The sequence below is a fragment of the Danio rerio genome, chromosome 2, assembly GCF_049306965.1.
Source record: "Danio rerio strain Tuebingen ecotype United States chromosome 2, GRCz12tu, whole genome shotgun sequence".
Classification (NCBI taxonomy): domain Eukaryota; kingdom Metazoa; phylum Chordata; class Actinopteri; order Cypriniformes; family Danionidae; genus Danio; species Danio rerio.
The window spans coordinates 6,425,553-6,445,176 of NC_133177.1; the positions used below are offsets into that span (position 1 = coordinate 6,425,553).

The 19,624-nt window shown below is 31.3% G+C and overlaps 1 protein-coding gene across 4 annotated transcripts in view; it reads right to left on the bottom strand.

Annotated features, from left to right (window-relative positions):
• The window catches only part of prdx1 (peroxiredoxin 1), a 43,343-nt gene that overhangs the window by 656 nt on the left and 23,063 nt on the right, over nt 1-19,624 (bottom strand). For 3 of the 4 annotated variants that reach the window (XM_073916818.1, XM_068223969.2, XM_073916815.1), the window contains 5 exons: nt 15,734-15,879; nt 5,608-5,716; nt 5,201-5,354; nt 3,248-3,370; nt 64-194 (listed from right to left, as the gene is read on the bottom strand). In XM_073916818.1, the coding sequence (XP_073772919.1) occupies nt 64-194; nt 3,248-3,370; nt 5,201-5,354; nt 5,608-5,713 (514 nt within the window). In that variant the 5' untranslated portion in view covers nt 5,714-5,716; nt 15,734-15,879. Of the gene's footprint in view, nt 1-63; nt 195-3,247; nt 3,371-5,200; nt 5,355-5,607; nt 5,717-8,793; nt 8,972-15,733; nt 15,880-19,624 lie in introns of those variants that run through there. The other variant, NM_001013471.2, reaches the window with a different exon arrangement.

Below are 19,624 nucleotides of genomic sequence, written 5' to 3' on the forward strand. Positions count from 1 at the left end.
GACACTGTACAGTATGAAAAAGGAATGTTACATGGAATCAGGTCAGAGATGAGAAAGTGTTACCTTCTCCATGCTTATCGGTGAACTGAAAGGCCTGCACCAAGCGCAGGGTTTCATCAATGGAGCGACCGACTGGCAGATCGTTGATGGTAATCTGCCGCAGAATGCCCTTGTCGTCAATAATGAAAAGACCCCTGTGATAAAGAAAAAAAAGTCATCATTCGGGTTGTTTTATTATACAGGGTATCTGCAGGTTTCTAAGAGTTTATTTAAGACTTTTTTTTTAATACCACACAGAATTAAATATATGACCAAATTTATAGTAGAGTAGGGCTTAATATATCGTTTTAGCATGGATATTGCAATGTGCACATCTGCAATAGTCACATCTAGGCATGAGACGGTAAGCGTGTTCAAGGTATACAGCAATTTGGAAAAGTTAAGGTTTTAAAACTGCCAAAATATTCTGTGATACCGTTCCCAAGGTATATGTTTTTTTGTTTTCCTTTTTTTAGGACAGCAGTATCACCAACAGAAAATATAGAGAAACATGCGGCTTCAAATTGTAAAGAAATCTGTTTTTGAAACTAAGGAAGACAGCAGGCTTTTTTAATTAGCCTGATATGTTTATTGTTACAAAGTGTTTTAAATGGTTCACAAAATAAAATATATTGGCTGTTTCCGAAATCAGTAGGTACTGCATTTGAATTTGAATGCATTACTTGACTGATAGAAAAGTGTGTTTTATACAGTATGAATGCAAGTAGTATGAATAGAGCGCAGACATAGTATGAATGCCATTTTGTCATCATCATGTGACATACCCGCTTCACTCCCATTCATGAATTCTCTATCCTCTTTTAGCATACTATGGTATGGAAGTATGCAATTTCGGATGCAGCAATTGTGTTCAAATCGAAAAAAAAAAATTTTACCCAGAAATTTAAAAAGAATATATTTTAGAGCAGTAATTACAATACCGTGAAACCGTGATATTTATATCAAAGGTTATCATACTGTTAGAATCTCATACCAGCCCAATCACATCACAAAGATATGCAATGTTGAGTTCGAATTATAGTGGAGTAGGAGCTACAGAATTGTATTTAACCACTGTATTCTGTGCAATTTATATGATTTATGCAAAAAAAATGTATACATTTTATATATCTTGCCTTAAATTTTTGTCCTGTTTCTAGTCCAAATATTTATATTTCAAAGAAAAAAAACCCCCAGTATATTTCACGTACCCTCCTGGCAGATCATTTAACTTGCTTAAAGGAAAATCTCTTAAAAGTGATATTTCTTCTGACGATGAAAACAAAACAATGTTTTACTTGCTCGAAGAATTTCTGGATATTTTAGACTGGAAACAAGACAAAAAGTAAGAAAAACATTTTATTTCTATTTTGGTTATTCAATTTCTTTGTTCCTACATACTTCTAGACGCCCCAGAAAACAATTAAATTGTGATATTTAAACTATCTGTGAAACTGTATTTATAATCGCAATATTTAACAAAGTAAAAAAAAAAAAAATAATAATAATTTTTTTAAATACCATGCAGCCCCTACAGAATTTGCAAAAGAAGAGGCGTGGCACCCAATCCCACCCTTACACCCAACCGTCATTGGGGTATAAGCAAATTGTACTAAATTGTACCAATGACCTAGTACGATTTCATAGAAACTAGTCACTAAATTACAAAGTTATGAATTGCCATGAGATAGCGTTGGTAAAGACGCATGAAAATGAACGTTTTTAAAAAGGAGGTGTGTCACTCAACTCCACCTCTAAACCCAATCATCATTGGGGGATAAACAAATCGTACTAAATTGCAAGAATGAGATCATACAAATTCATACGAATTAGACACTAAATCAAAACATTGTTGGGTCTATAGACAATAAAGTGATAGACAGACTTTTTTGCCATTTCTGCATCAAAGTTTGAAATAAAGTCTACAACCGGCATACTGAGAAAAATTAATAAAATAGAAAGGATTTGTGGAACAATTTTGATAGTATAGCAAGTAAAAACTTACCTTAAAAAAAAACACTTTAAGGTTTACAATGCAAATCCAATTAGAACCACTTGTTTGGCAAGCAAAGCTACTGCAAGTCTCTCTTATACTTTTACCAAAACACAGAAAATTTGTATATTAATCCCCACCTATATATTTGCACTTTTGTCAAATAATATTACTGAAATTATAATATAAAAACTGAATAAATATATATTTTCACATTTACACAAGTTAATAAGTCATTTCAATGACGAACTCGAAATTGGTGGGAATCTGCAGGCACAGATTCCATGAGGACTTGATGATAGCTCACCCAAAAATGAACAATTGTAGATTAATATACTCACTATCAGATCAAAGTTGTCAGCGACTTTTTTTCCACTAGAATATTAAAGAAGATTTTGAGCTGAATCTGTGGTCCTTGGGGATTCAAATAACGACAGTGAATGGTTACCCTTTTTAGGTTCAAAATAAACGCAATCAAACAAGTCCAAATCTACGGCCATGGCTCCTGATGACACACTGAAGTCTTATGAAGTGAATCAATTGGTCTGGGTCGGATATTGAAAATTATTTATAATATTGTTAGCTTTAATCCACAGCTAGGCTGAAGTCAAAGCAGGGGTCACCAATCTCGTTCCTGGAGGTCTGGTGCCCTTGCAGGGTTTAGTTCCATATTGCCTCAACACACCAGCCTGGCTGTTCGAAGAGTACCTAGTAAAACCTTGATTAGCTTGTTCAGGAGTGTTTGATTAGGGTTGGAGCTAAAATCTGCAGGACACTGGACCTCCAGGAACAAGTTTGGTGATCCCGGTCATAAAGCAACCGGAAGCTTACACTCACTACACTTGTGCACATGAACCATAAATAATATTGTAAACCATGTTCAATTTCCTACATAGCCCAATCGTTTAGCTTCATAAGACTTTAGCGTTTCATCATGAGCCATGGGGATTGGTTTGGACTGGTTTGTATGCATTTATTTTTTATCTTAAAAACAGGTAACCATGACTTGCATTATAAAAATATATTAAATAAATAAAAAATAATAAATAAAGTCACCTAGATAGAGTATGGGTAGTTTACCTGTAAATTATTCTTTTTGGATTAACTAGATCTTTAACCATTGCCTAGTAACTTTTCACCCTCAGTGTATATGGTACTTAGTAGTGTACATGTAGTAGTAGTAGTGTATTGATTTTTCGGGTAGACCATCCATACCTGTATGCAATACCCTCATCTTCTTTAAGTACACCGTAGTCTTTAGAAATGGAGCGGAGAGTATCTGCCACCAGAGGGACATTCATTGGTCCTAAACCACCTTGTTTTCGGGGTGTTTTGGTCCTGTTGTGATCATAGACACACATTTTATTTATGGTTTAATACCCTATCAGCAGCATTGGCTACAATGATGGCAAAACCTATACTAAATATATAATATATAACATGCAATTATATCAGTTTCTTAATAACGTTCATTATAGAAAAACCACACAAATAACAGCAGCACTGAAAAGAATCATTTACAATCTTTAAGTCTGATTAATGATAAATATTTATAAAACGCATCTCTTTCAATAAAAATATTCCCTGAATAAAAACATTCTCTAATATCATTTAAAAACACTTTCAATTAAAATATGTTTATTCATCAAAATATTTGTTTACAAGTCACAAATAGTTCTTTCCCTTTTAAATAAATAGGAGTGTGTACGTCTCGAGTGGCCGATTCTACATCTCATATACAACATCATGTACAACCTGATCATGTCTATTTTCAAAATGGTCACACAGACATAAAACATTATCATTCACTGGTGGCTACATATATATATATATATATTGAATAACTCCACTAACTAAGTATTAACCATCACTATAACAAAAGCAGAGGACATAAATATTGAATAAGTCATGAGGAACACATTATCCTTAATTGGCTGAACTTAAAACTTCCTCCAGGAAGCGGATACCCAAATGCTATTTTTCTTCTTGCCTTTGCTTATCTTTAGTTAGTTTAGTTGATTATTTAGTTAATTAGCATTACTGGTGTAGAATATATTTAACACCGAATCACAAAACCAGTCAAAAGTGTAAATTTTTGGCATAAAATAGCTCCACATTTTGGCCAAGATATAAACATTCAAAAATTTAGAATATGATGGTTAGAAAACAAAAAAATAATAATAAAAAAATGAATAAATAAAAATAACTAACTAAATGAAAATAAATAGATAAAAACACAAAAAATAAAAATGAATGAATAAATAAAAGTAAATAAAAATAAATGAATAAATAAATAAATGAATAAATACAAATAAAAATAAATTATAAAAAAATAAAATAAAAAATAAAAAAACAACAAATAAAAATTAATGAATATAAATAAAAAATAAATGAATATAATCAAATTTAAATGTTTAGTTAGTTATTTGGTTAATTAGCATTATTGGTTTAGAAAATATCGGACACCAAAATCACAAAAATAGCCATAAGAGTAATTTTTTTGGCATAAATAGGCTCTCCGCAACATTTGGCCAAAATACAAACAATAAAAAAAATTTTGAATATGAGGGTCAAAAAAAAAACTAAATAATAAAAATAAATGAATAAATAAAATAAAAATAAACTAATAAATAATAAAAAAAAAAATTATTAACAAATAAAAATTAATAAATATAAATAAAAATAAGTGAATAAATTAAAATAAACGAATAAATAAAATACATAAATAAATATTAAGAACAATGAATATAAATAAATATGAATAAAAATTAATAAATAATGTATGAAAAAAAATTAAATAATAATAATAAAAAAGCCTTTAGATGCTAACTCCATTCTTAGCAATGCATATTACTAATAAAAAAAAAGTTATGTAGATTTATGGTTAATCTCTTACAAAACGGCTTTATAAAAGATAATTTTTACTTGATATTCTAATGATTTTGTACTAAAATAAACAATGTAACATTGTATTTTTGTAATTTTGGCTACATATTTGGCTAGTTTTGTGATCCATGCAGGGTCACACACAGAACATAACGTAACATAAAATATATTTTAAAAACACCCATTCAGCTTGTTAAAAATAACAGAATATATTAAACTTGATCAAAAGGACATCAGGGGAAATATCAAACGATCGAACAACCCCCTCAATGTTTTGCTCACCAGGCAAGATGGCAGAAGTGGGAATCGACAGAAGCACCAATGATCTCGCAGTTGATTTTCCTGAACTCCTCGGCAGCATCACTGAAGGCGATGATCTCAGTGGGACAGACAAAGGTGAAATCCAGTGGATAGAAGAACAGCACCACATACTTCCCTACAAACAAGAGCAGAGCGTTTGTCACAACTGCACAGCGGCACTCACACAATGGGTGCTGTCTCTTTAATAAAATATTTGTGTGACAGAAAGTCACACCCTTGATTTTCCAGCAATACTTCATTGCAGAGATTGTTTTTTGTAAACTAATAAAAAGATGCATAACATGTACTGTTAAATATATTCACAGTGTATTACATATTAAAGGATATCCAGTGTACTTTAGAAGCTTTTCTTCTCTGCATCTTCATACCTTTGTAGTCAGACAAACGGACATCTCCAAACTGTCCATCAGGCATCACTGCTTTGGCTGTGAAATCCGGAGCAGGTTTCCCAATGTGTGCATTTCCAGCTGCCATTTTCTGTTGAAGAGAGAGAAAAATGTCTCTGTTTAGGTTTCAAAACTATTATATTCGATTTACCAAAATCACACAAGTGCCAATTTCACATCTGTCACATTGATAACGGAGAGATGTCACATCCATAATGGAGCCTTTTCCTTATTAATGCAAAAAAAAAAAGGTCAAATAAAATAAAATCAATAATTTATCCTCTTGATTATCATGGTTTCTTGTGTTGTGTAGTTTAATTCACAGAATTTCTACAAAAGTATGTTGTGAGCTGTAAACTTGCATACTTCTTTGTCACATCCATAACGCATCTTTATTTCCCTCATTTAAAATATAAAATAGGTTTACAGAAAGATAATTTTCTACTCCCATAACTCTGTGGTTAGTTGTTTTGGAAAATATAAACAGATGTTGCAATTCAATGTTAACGTATACTTTTCACTATGTGTATATATGTGTGTGTAATATATATATATATATATATATATATATATAAATATATATATATATATATATATATATATATATATATATATATATATATATAAATATAAATATATATATATATATATATATATATATATATATATATATATATATATATATATATATATATATATATATATAAAATATATATATATATATATATATATATATATATATATAAATATAAATATATATATATATATATATATATATATATATATATATATATATAAATATATATATATATATATATAAATATAAATATATATATATATATATATATATATATATATATATATATATATATATATATATATAAAATATTATATTTATATGTATGTATATATATTATATATATATATATATATATATATATATATATATTTTTTTATATTTATTATATATATATATATATATATATATATATATATATAAAATATTATATTTATATATGTATGTATATATATTATATATATATATTTTTTTTTTATATTTATTATATATATATATATATATATATATATATTTTTTTTTTATATTTATGTATTATATATATATATTTATGTATTATATGAGATATATATATGAGAAAAAATTAAAATTAAATGAATCAAAACAAGACATTAATGCTACATTTCAGAGCATATGATAAAATATATTATTAAGTAGGACAATAATAAAATAGATTATTTTGATTTAATTATGCGTTAAAGAACAAAGTACGTGATAGAACAAACAATAAAATGCCAGAGCGATAGAAAGCAAAAAAAACATGAAATAAAAAAATTAAAAAACAAAAACCCCATTCATTCATTTTTTCTGCTTAGCGCCTTTATTACTCCAGGGTCACCACAGCACAATAAAGCGCTAACTTATCCAGCATATTTTTATGCATCAGATGCCCTTCCATCTGCAACCCAACACTGGGAAACATCCATAATAACAATAATTATTTTTTTATTATATTTTGCTTTATTTCATATAGTCTGACTCTGAAAAATCCATTGTTTATGGTAATATATTCCATAATATATTTGAGAGCAATATTACACATCAATATGCAGACAGACAGAAAAACAGCATCATTACAAAGTTCTTAAGAGTACAATGTTTACATTTTGCTTTTTTTCTAGTGATTTATTTTATTTTTACATTTTTATGTTTTACGTTGTTAAAAATTGTTTTATATTTTATTAATACTGTATTTATGGCACATTTTTAAATTTTTTAAATAAATTAATACATTAAACAAGTTTTTTTACACAATTACAGATAAGCAGGACTTTTACATTAATCAAATATTTTGAAAACAGAATATAAATGGACAGTTTTAATAGCCTTTCTATTATGTTGAATAATACAGAAATAACTTTTTAGTTCCTTCTGAAACACAGTAAAACCGTTTTTTTGTTGTTGAATATTTTACACTTATGAATATGAAAATAAAAAAATAGATTAATAACAAAAACTTTGCAATTATAAGTACAATTATAAAATTAAATTACCCGAAAAATTATGTTCTCAAAATGCAAACTAATGTTGAATATGCCAGTTTTCAGCATTTAGGAACTCTTTTGGTTTCTTTCGTCATGTCAAAATTTTGTTGGCTACGTGTAGCAATAGCCACAGACATTTATTTAAATACAGTACCATACTGTAGTATAGAAGCATGGCATATAATCTATTATAATAATAAACGTATTAGAAAGTAAAATACTGAGCAAAGATTCAAAGATTCTAACTTCAGTTACATTGATTACAATATAATTTTTTTTAAAGTTCAAAACTTTTATATTAACCATCTGTAACACTTCATGGTTTCAATGAGTGTCAAATAAAAAGCTAAAATTGTGTTCATTGCATAACGTTACTAGAATACACTGAAAAGATAAACATAGAAATAAAACACTGAAGAGCAACAATTATGCATCTTCATAAAAAGAAAAACTCATATTTAACAGTTGAAAATGCACTGATAGGTAAATGCATAAAAATGTTTATATGAAACATAAATAGATTAAGAACAAAAACTTATTCAAATATCAAACAAATTAAGGTTTTCAAAATGCAAATTAAAGTTGAATATGGCAGTTAGTATTCAGAAACTCCTTTGCTTTCTTTCGTAACGTTAAAATTTCCTCAGTTTGCAAAACATGCAGTAATAGCCACAGACATTCATGTCAATACAGTACCATAGAATAGAAGCATGGTATAATCCATTACAATAATAAATGTATTAGGAAGAAAACAAGAACATTAGAAAGATCCTCATACGGTCATTTATGGTAATAAAATGGTCATTTAACACTAAATACAAATAAAGCATACACTGAAGTGCAACAAGTGTGAGTCTTAAAAAAAAGTTTTTATATTTAACATTTTACAACGCAATATTAATCAAATGTATTTATTGAATAGGAAAACACCATAAATGTAAATAAACCATTACCAAAAATGAAACTCTCCTTCCAAAAGCAGCCTCGTGTTTACACGGAAATGTCCATGATAAAGAACACAAAGCGTGTATATTTGTATATTTACTTCACTTCGGTGAGGGGAAAGCAAATAAAGAGTATGAAACGCTTTCACGAAGTCTTCCTTACCTTGAACTGTCTTCACAATCCGAGAGTGAATGAATGAAAGTGAACTCGCGGGCAGCGGCTGGTGTTTAAATAGGTCGTGCTCAAGTCTCGCGATACTCTGCAAGATGCGCTGCTCCGAGGAGTAAATGCTCCGTGGAAAGACCAAATTACAGAGAAGTGTTTATGGCAGCATGACTTTGCAAATTTTCCTCCCCGAACACAGGCGGAGATGTGCGGTTTTCCAAAGTCATTGTTATGTAAATGACTAAAATAGCCGCAGAAGTAGTTCACGTATCATAAACTGTATCCTTTTTGTCTATTTCAGTCACACAGCCAAGTTGTGAACTTCCACACGAAAAAATACTATAGTAAATACCAGTTTTTTGAACCACACTACAGTGAAGTGTCTCATAAGTTACTGTATATAAAGGTTCACACGAAAAAATACTATAGTAAATACTGTTTATTGAACCATAGTACAGCACATTGTATTACTGTATATAAACTCCCACATGAAAATACTATAGTAAATACTAGTGTTTTTTGACCATACTACAGTAAAGTGTATTATACTGTATATAAAGTTCCACAAAAAATACTATAGTAAATACTTTTGACCATACTACAGTAAAGTGTATTATACTGTATATAAAGTTCCACAAAAATACTATAGTAAATACTTTTGATCATACTACAGTAAAGTGTATTATACTGTATATAAAGTTCCACAAAAAATACTATAGTAAATACTTTTGACCATACTACAGTAAAGTGTATTATACTGTATATAAAGTTCCACAAAAAATACTATAGTAAATACTTTTGACCATACTACAGTAAAGTGCATTATACTGTATATAAAGTTCCACAAAAAATACTATAGTAAATACTTTTGACCATACTACAGTAAAGTGTATTATACTGTATATAAAGTTCCACAAAAATACTATAGTAAATACTTTTGACCATACTACAGTAAAGTGCATTATACTGTATATAAAGTTCCACAAAAAATACTATAGTAAATACTTTTGACCATACTACAGTAAAGTGTATTATACTGTATATAAAGTTCCACAAAAAATACTATAGTAAATACTTTTGACCATACTACAGTAAAGTGCATTATACTGTATATAAAGTTCCACAAAAAATACTATAGTAAATACTTTTGACCATACTACAGTAAAGTGTATTATACTGTAAATAAAGTTCCACACGAAAAAAAAAATACTATAGCAAACACTAGCGTTTACTGAACCATACTAGAGTAAGGTGTGGTATACCATATGAATTCCCACATGAAAAAAATACTATAGTAAATACTAGTGTTTTTTGACCACACTACTGTAAAGTGTATTATACTGTATATAAAGTTCCACAAAAAATACTATAGTAAATACTTTTGACCATACTACAGTAAAGTGTATTATACTGTATATAAAGTTCCACAAAAATACTATAGTAAATACTTTTGACCATACTACAGTAAAGTGTATTATACTGTATATAAAGTTCCACAAAAAATACAATAGTAAATACTTTTGACCATACTACAGTAAAGTGTATTATACTGTATATAAAGTTCCACACGAAAAAAAATACTATAGCAAACACTAGCGTTTACTGAACCATACTAGAGTAAGGTGTGGTATACCATATGAGTTCCCACATGAAAAAAATACTATAGTAAATACTAGTGTTCACTGAACCATACCAGAGTAAGGTGTGGTATACCATATGAATTCCCACACTAAAAAATACTATAGTAAATACTAGTTTTATTTGACCATACTACAGTAAAGTTTATTATACAGAATATAAAGTTCCACGCAAAGAAAATACTATAGTAAATACTAGTGTTTACTGAACCATACTAGAGTAAGGTGTGTTATGCAATATGAATTCCTACACGAAAAAATACTATAGTAAACACTAGTGTTTACTGAACTATACTAGAGTAAGGTGTGGTATACCGTATGAATTCCCACACTAAAAAATACTTTAGTAAATACTAGTGTTTTTTGACCATACTACAGTAAAGTGTATTATACAGTATATAAAGTTCCACGCAAAGAAAATACTATAGTAAATACTAGTGTTTACTGAACCATACTAGAGTAAGGTGTGTTATACCATATGAATTCCTACACGAAAAAATACTATAGTAAACACTAGTGTTTACTGAACTATACTAGAGTAAGGTATGGTATACCGTATGAATTCCCACACTAAAAATACTTTAGTAAATACTAGTGTTTTTTGACCATACTACAGTAAAGTGTATTATACAGTATATAAAGTTCCAATTGAAAAAAATACTATAGTAAATACTAGTGTTTATTGAACCATACAAGAGTAAGGTGTATTATACCATATAAATTCCCACACAAAAAATACTATAGTAAATACTAGTGTTTTTTTAACCATTCTACAGTGAAGTGTATTACATTGTGTACAAACTCCCACACAAAAATGACAATAGTAAACACTACTGTTTTTGAGCTGTACTAAAGTAAAGTGTATTAAACTGTAAATATTATAAAATCTATAACGCTTTGTAAATTAAATTAATAAATACTGATACTTCATTGTGACGACAGTAAAGTGTGGTGTATTAGAGTATAAAATAAACTATAGTTGTAGAAAACTACTGTCATTTGTTTATTTTGACATTTTACTATAGTTGTTGTGTTAGCAGCTTAGCATAGCATCACCACAGTATCACCACAACACACTGTAGGCTATAGAGTAGTTTAAAAACACTACAGTATTTACTATAAATTACTTTAGTGTTTTTAATGTGTGCCGCCCTTAGAGAGCCATACATTTTAAATATTACGTTCTGATATTACTACAAATTACTACTGCAGAAAATCATGGTTATTGTTGTCAAACCATGACAAATGCAGCCATGCTTTTAGGCCTGCATTGTTTAACCGACTGTAAAACTGATTACACAATGACAAATGTGCCAGAACACCATGGTTTCTACACAAGTAAAAAGATGGTTAATTTTTGTGAGGTACTTATTTCTGCCTGAAGCAGTTCCTCAAATAATAATCAACCGTTAGTTTCAGGTCATGGGGCTTCTAGCATGTGACTTTTATTCAAAAGCCACTGGTTTTGTCTCTCGGATCAATCTATTAAGCTTCATGGCATTATGTAATTGCAGACCCTCACACTTCATACATTTTCATAATCTCTCTGAAATCGCTAAGTCATGGGTGTGATGCATATACGTGAAGGAGGAAACATGCTTCGTGGAATTTTTCCCTGCTGCTTTGGATCAGGCCGCCACTTGAACATTCCTCTGCCAGTGTTTACTCATATTTCATATTAATTTCCTCTTCCCTGTTATCTGCAGCAGTTCCCAGCGAGCAAATCCTTGCTCTTATCCAAACACTCATCAATCATTGTTCGCTAAACACAATGGCTTGGCCTTCTGAAAGTTTCCTCCATGTTTAAGCTATCTTCCCTGTAAAAAAAAGCAGTTGTCCAGAATTTGTGGTGTTTTTGATAATTAAAATACAAATAGTTTTTTAACCCTTTATTATAGACATTTTAGCCATAAATTATCATTAAAAAACATTTGAAAATATCAAAATGTACTTGTGCCTGCGCCCGATTCAGAGCACTCACACTTCTCAAACGACCCGGGAAACGGGCCTAGGCACGATTCGGATAGCATAATGTGAGTACGCCCTAAATATCTATGGCAACAACCTTTTTAACCACACCGCTCTGTGACCTGCCTTAAAATGGCTGACTGTAGTATCGGTAACCCAGTAACAAGGCAAGCAAAATGGACTCATGTGGGTGTAATGCTCACTACATCAGAGTTTGTTCGACAAATGCGTTTCTACAAATTCTACAAATTTTACATGAATAATAATGTATTAATATGTAAACTAAACATTACTTTATGATGAATTAATGATGAGTTAAAGTATGCACTAATCCTGAATTAACTTTAACTACAACATGACTCACATGAGTTCATGTGTAAATAATGACTACCTTAATTACTTGTTAGTACATGTTGTTAATTAATGTATTAATTACCATTTGAGTTTAAGCTAAATGTAACCAACATGAACTCATGAGCTGTTAATGTATAGTTTTGTCATGAGTTTACTTAGAGGGGCACATCACTATTAACTCATCCTTAACTACTCATGAACCCCTGTTCATGCTGATCTTGACAGAACACTTTTCAGTTGTTATTCAGTGTAAACTCACTAGTTGGACAAGCATGAGTTCATGAGTAATTAAGAATAGGTTAATGATGATGTGCCCCTCCAAGTAAAGTCATGATTTATATTGTAATTATACATTAAAATATCATGAGTTCATCATGGTTAAATTAAGCATAAACTAATGTGGTAATCAATACATTAATTAACAAACAATTATGTACTAACAAGTAATTAAGGTAGCCGTCATTGCAACACAATCTCACGGCAATTCGTAACTTTTTCATTTAGTGGCTAATTCGTATGAATTCGTACGATCTAATTCGTACAATTTGCTTATCCCCAATGACGGTTGGGGTTAGGGGCGGGGTCAGGTGCCACGCCTCCTTTTTAAAATCGTACCATTTCGTACGACTGAACTCGTACGAATTCGTACGAATTAGCCACTAAACTGGCAAAACGTAAAATACTTACGTTTTATCGTGAGATCAGGCTGGTCATTCACACATGAACTCATGTGAATCATGTTGTAGTTAAAGTTAATTCATGATTAGTGCATACCTTAACTCATCATTAATTCATAATAAAGTAATCTTTAGTTTACATATTAATACATCATTAATCATGTACTGTTATTGTAAAGTGTTACCGAAATATTTTTATTTCTATGACTCCTTTCTCATGTGATACTTCAAAAGGCACATTGAAACTGGGTTGATTGATACCCATGATGACAGAATTTAGATTTTTGAGTGAACTATCCCAAATATCCCCTTAAAACCCAATAAGTCCTAATGGAATATGTCCCACACAAATTATAAACCAATCAAATGTGTTTGTTTTAATGGTCACCCTGCTGAAAAATCCATCTTAAACCAGCCTAGGATGGTTGGCTGGATTTAGCTGGTCGATCGGCCTGGTTTTTAGAGGGCATTGGCCATTTCCAGGCTGCTTTCCAGCCATTTCCAGCCTGGTCTTAGCTGGTCAGGCTGGGAGATGACCAGCTAAATCCAGCTTTACAAGCCTAGCCAGGCTGCTCAGCTAGCAAAATTCATGTGGTTCAAATCCAGCCTACACCAGACACTTAGATCCGGCCCACATACCGCATGGAATGATGGCACTTGTTTGTCAGATCTGGGCCACATTTAAGCAATAGCAATATCACATATCAGCCAGAAATCAACCAAATTAACCAGAACCGACCCTATTCTGGGCCACAGTTTGCTTTTATTCGGGCCCAGATCCAGCCCACACCAGACAATTCCATCTGGACCCCATTACAAATGTTGTGCCTCTCTTAATTTTATTGTTGTTTTTTTACTTGGCTTGTTTGCTGTATTGAATAAACTTTTCAAGCAAAGTTCTTAAAAGTTACAGGTTCAGGACTATAAACCCAACTAAAGAAAACACTTTTCTCCATGATGATGACTTTATTCTATGTGGCCCACATATGTTTTAAGATAACTGGGCCACATTTGCCATATCTTCTTTGGGCCACTTTAGGCTCACTGCCATATTAGCCAGAGCTAACTGTGCCAAATATTTACCAAAAGTGACCCACATTTGTTTTAAGATAACTGGGCCACATTTGCCACATCTTCTCTGGGCCACTATAGGCTCAAATAAACATTAGCCAGAGCTTACTGTGCCAAATATTCGCCAAAACTGGCCCACATATGTTTTAAGATAAATGGGCCACATTTTCCATATCTTCTCTGGGCCACTATAAGCTAACGGCTGCATTAGCCAGAGACAGAGTTTACTGTGCTGAATATTTGCCAAAAGTGGCCCACATATGTTTTAAAATTACTGGGCCATATTTGCCATATTTTCTCTTGACCACATTAGGCTCTCAGCTGCAAGAGCCAGAGCTTACTGTGCCAAATATTTGCCAAAAGTGGCCCACATATGTCTTAAGATAACTGGGCTACATTTGCCACTTTAGGTTTAGACTCAGATTACCCTTAAATGACTATGCCACATTTTTGCCAACTGTGGCCCACATTTGTCCTCCATCATTTGGGCCAATTTTATAATTTTCCACATGGGTCACATCAGGCTCACATTCAGATTACATTTTGCCTCAAGTGCCAAATCTGTGCCTTAAATGGCCCATATATGAATTTGAATCTTTGGCCACCCTTGCCATTTTATAGGTGGGCCACTTCAGGCTCACATTCATTTTGTTTGGGCCAAGGAATACCACCAGTGGCGGCACTGGTAACTCCCTAAAGTGGCCCATATTCGTAAGCTATTGGAGTGGGAGCCCAACCAAAACCATCTATGTCTAGCTTAAACCAGGCAGGTCAAGTTGGTTTTAGCTGATAAATTTTTGGTCAAAACCCCTCTAGAACCAGGCTGGTCAACCAGCTAAAACCAGCCAACCAGCTTAGGCTGGATAAGCTGCATTTTTTAGCAAGGCAAAGATCATCCCAAAAAGAAAAGTTTGCTCATTATTTACACTCTATCAAGTGGTCCCAACCCTTTATGGGTTTCTTTCTTCTGTTAAACACAAAATAAGAATTTCTGAAAAATATTAGCAACCTGTAACCATTGACATCCATAAAAACAAATAAATAATATGGAAGTCAATGGTTACAGGTTTTCAGCATTTTTCTAAGTACCTTCTTTTGTGTTCAACAGAAGAAACTCAAACAAAAGTGTGTAAATGATGACAGATTTTTAAATTTTGGGTGAACTATTCTTTTAAAACTTGATGGGTTTGTACTGTTATCAGTGGTATTTGTAGTGGAAACCATACGAACTTCTCTGATGATTTTTCAGCATGGACGTGCTCTTTATTTTGAGGGCTGTAGCTGTCGTTTGCAGACTTCATCTTTTACCTCCCCCTCTCCTTCTCTTTCAGCGTCCCGTCTCTCAAGCCAGTTTCCATGGGCACACACTGAAGGATCTGATAAGAGGCCGTCGGACACAAAGAGATCATATTAAAACACAGCTGCGGGCTTTAGATCAAATAATGCCTCAAACGCATTTTAAAAGGAGCTTCTTTCAACCAACAAACACGGACATAATTAGCATATCTTTCATTCGCAACGGCCGCCTCTACTGCTCGCTTTTTAAAACACGTATAATTAATAATGTGTGTAATGCAGGTTTCGCCTACATGAAAGTGAGTTCAGTGTGTTAAATGAGACAAGGAATGTGTTAGCAGGACTACATATCTAAACAGGCCTATGGAGTGAGTCAATCTGAAATGTTGGGTGTTTGTTGTAGCACTGATAAGAGCAATATAACATCAGGATGTAGTCATAAATCATATCATATAGTTATTTGATCTCTGCTGTTGTTAAAAACAGTAAATATAATTGAGTAATTGAGTGAAAATGCCATTTAAAATTTATTGGCTCAGCTTTAATGTACTCGCCAGCTTCAGGGATGTTGATTTAATAAATGTAAAATGTCTCTATTGCAGTTTCCAAAGCCCTTAATTGTGAGTATAAATGCATTTAAAAGTGCTTATTGAATTTATAAACGTTTATTTTTTTGCTAATTGCAACTATAAAAATGAAAATTCAGAAAAATATTTGAAATGATCCGACAAAACAGTTGTTTATGTGTTCCCCTGATGGAGCTCTGAACTGCAAAACAGCTCTGGCTGACTGTGGCCCAGCATAAGTGCGGTTCATCTGGGATTATTCTAGATTTGTTAGTGCTTGTGTTGAGGAGCTCCTGCTGTCATTGCCTGCTGTGGTGGACAACTTCTGTTTTTCCCTCATGTCATTATGTCCTGTTGAACTCAGAATGATCTCTATATAGACATGCCTGGACTTATTTACCTATCCTTCATACTGAGAAGCGTGTGGATGTGCTAACATGACACTAATCATGTAAAGCAATGGGCGGCTGTGTAATGAGTGCAACATGCTGATCAAGTAAAGTACATGACAGCATATGACTTTATTGACTGTGAATGATGTTTACTGAGTAGCCGAAATTATTAGAAGAGAATTTCAGCTGCTATAAATGGTTTGGTCCCACTTCATATTAAGGTTTCATTAATTCATGTATTTAATTTTTTATTTAAATAATTTTTTAGGGATTTTTTACCTTTATTTTTGAAAGGACAGTAGAGAGAATAGACAGGGAAGCATGGGGAGCAGAGAGAGGGGAAGGATTGGCATAGGACCGCAAGGCGGAATCGAACCCGGGTCGCCACGAGCACCAGAGTGCATGTGTCGATACACTAACCACTATACCACTGGCGCCAACAGCTCATGTATTTACTAACATGAACTAAAACAATACTTGTACAGAATCTGTTCATCATATTTCAGCATCCACGGATGCATTATTAACATTTCAACCTCATGCTGGTTAACATTATTTAATGCACCTTAAGTAAAAAAAACTAACAATTAACAACGGGATTTCCATGAACTAACATTAACACGAACAATAACTAATAAATGGATTGATCTTCATTGTTTGTTCATGTTAGTAAATACATAATGTTAACTAATACAACCTTATTGTAAAGTGTTATCAATGGTTTTAGGTAAGATATCTCTATCATTTGCTGTTGTGTCAGTAGGAAATATCAGTTTACATTTATGAACATTATTTTTGCTCTTAATTGCATTAATCCATTAAAATTTTGGACAGTCTGACAGCAGTCAGTGATCTGAGGCATGAGTTGTGTCTGAGTGCCTTAGCGCCCCACCAGTGCTTATATATACAGCCATTGCACACTGCTACTCGTGTGATATTGCATTTATACAACAGTTCAACGGCACAATCTTGTACATAAAAAAGATAATCAAACACAAAGAGTCTAAAACCCTTTGTATGAGGAACTACTTTCTTCCGCCATTCATACCAATCTGCAGCTGACGTCAGAACAGCAAAAGCCGTAACTAATTCACCAACGTCACTTTAAAGCTAGTATTTGAAATGATTCTCTATAGCGTAATGTGGAGGGGCGCTTCTGGTGTGTGACCCCCTTAAGGTGATGACAAAACAGCAAATTTTGCTCACATTTTAAGATTTTGAGGCTTAACGTGACATGAAATGCCATCAGTCAACAGAGATTTCTCCCCCGACTGCTGTTGTGTTTGCGAGAAGAAGGGACAAGGCTGAATCCAGCTTCTTATTCGCAGCTTCATATTGACTCTATCCGGTCCACCTTAAAACCACGAGGCTACCGTTTTTCAGCTTTTTAATTCGCACAAATACAAATAAACTGCATAGTTGCAGTCTAAACAACTACATTCTCGACTAAAAAAGCCTCAAAAGTACATTTTGCTGTCTAACAACAGTAATATTTGTCAAACTGTAGCATGCTTGTTGCTTGCTGTATGTGGGCGGAGTAACACACAGAGGTGAAGAGGCCTTTGTGTGATGTTATTGGCGATATATTGCCCGGCTGTCAGCCAATCAGATTCAAGAACCAGACAGAAATGTATATATATATATATATATATATATATATATATATATATATATATATATATATATATATATATATATATATATATATGCTAACCGGCCACTTTATTAGGTACACCTGTCCAACTGCTTGTTAACGGACATTTCTTATCAGCCAATCACATGACAGCAACTCAATGCATTTAGGCATGTAGACATGGTCAACTAAAATTTTATTCTTCTTAAGAAAATGTTTGATTAGTTTTTTAAACTAATTTATGTTTATCTAAATGAAATGTTTGTTTAATAATCTCATTTTGGTATTTAAATTTATATTTATGCAATAACTTATTTATCTTTAGTTATCTGAAAATGTATTCATATTTATTTGATTATTATTTGTAAATTTTAATTTACAAAAAAGTTAAAAAGTCTAACTTTTTTTTAAAAAGTCTAAATACCAAAATAAGATTTTTAAATAAGCATTTTATTTTGATGAACACAAATCAAACATTTAATGCAAATAAAGAAATCAACATCAAATAATTAAACAACATCCATGCGTTTTCACGATCAGGTCTGCAGACATCCAAATGGAATTTTTCTTTAAATATTTTGAATGTTTATTTTATGTTTTTATTTATTTGATTATGCTTTATTTGATTATGTATTTATGTTTTAAATATCGTTTAAAATTGCAATTTTATTTATCTTAAGAAAACTTTTGATCAGTTTTTAAACTAATGTGTGTTTATCTAAATAAAATGTTTATTTAATAATCATATTTTGGTATTTAAACTTTTATATACAATAACTTATTTATCTTAAAAATGTCATAAAATTTATTTGATTTTTATTTGAAATGAATATATACTTCATGTATTGTTTGTATTATTTTCAAATAAATAATCATTTCTGTTGTTTTTTCTTTATTTTATTGAACGTTTATTTTATGTTCTATTTATTAGATTGTTTTTATTTAATTATGTATTTATATTTTAAAGATTGTTTGAAATTCCAATTTTATTTATCTTAAATATTGATTATTTGTGCAACTAATGTGTGTTTATCTAGATAAAATGCTTAATAATCTTATTTTGGTGTGTACATTTTTATTTTATGCGGTAACTTATTTATCTTATAAAGTTCTTTATCTTTATTAATTTATCTTTAAAAATGTCTTAATATTTTTTAGATTTTTATTTGAAATAAATTAGCGTGTTTGTATTATTTTTAAATTATTATTATTACTGTCGTTTTTCTGAATGTTT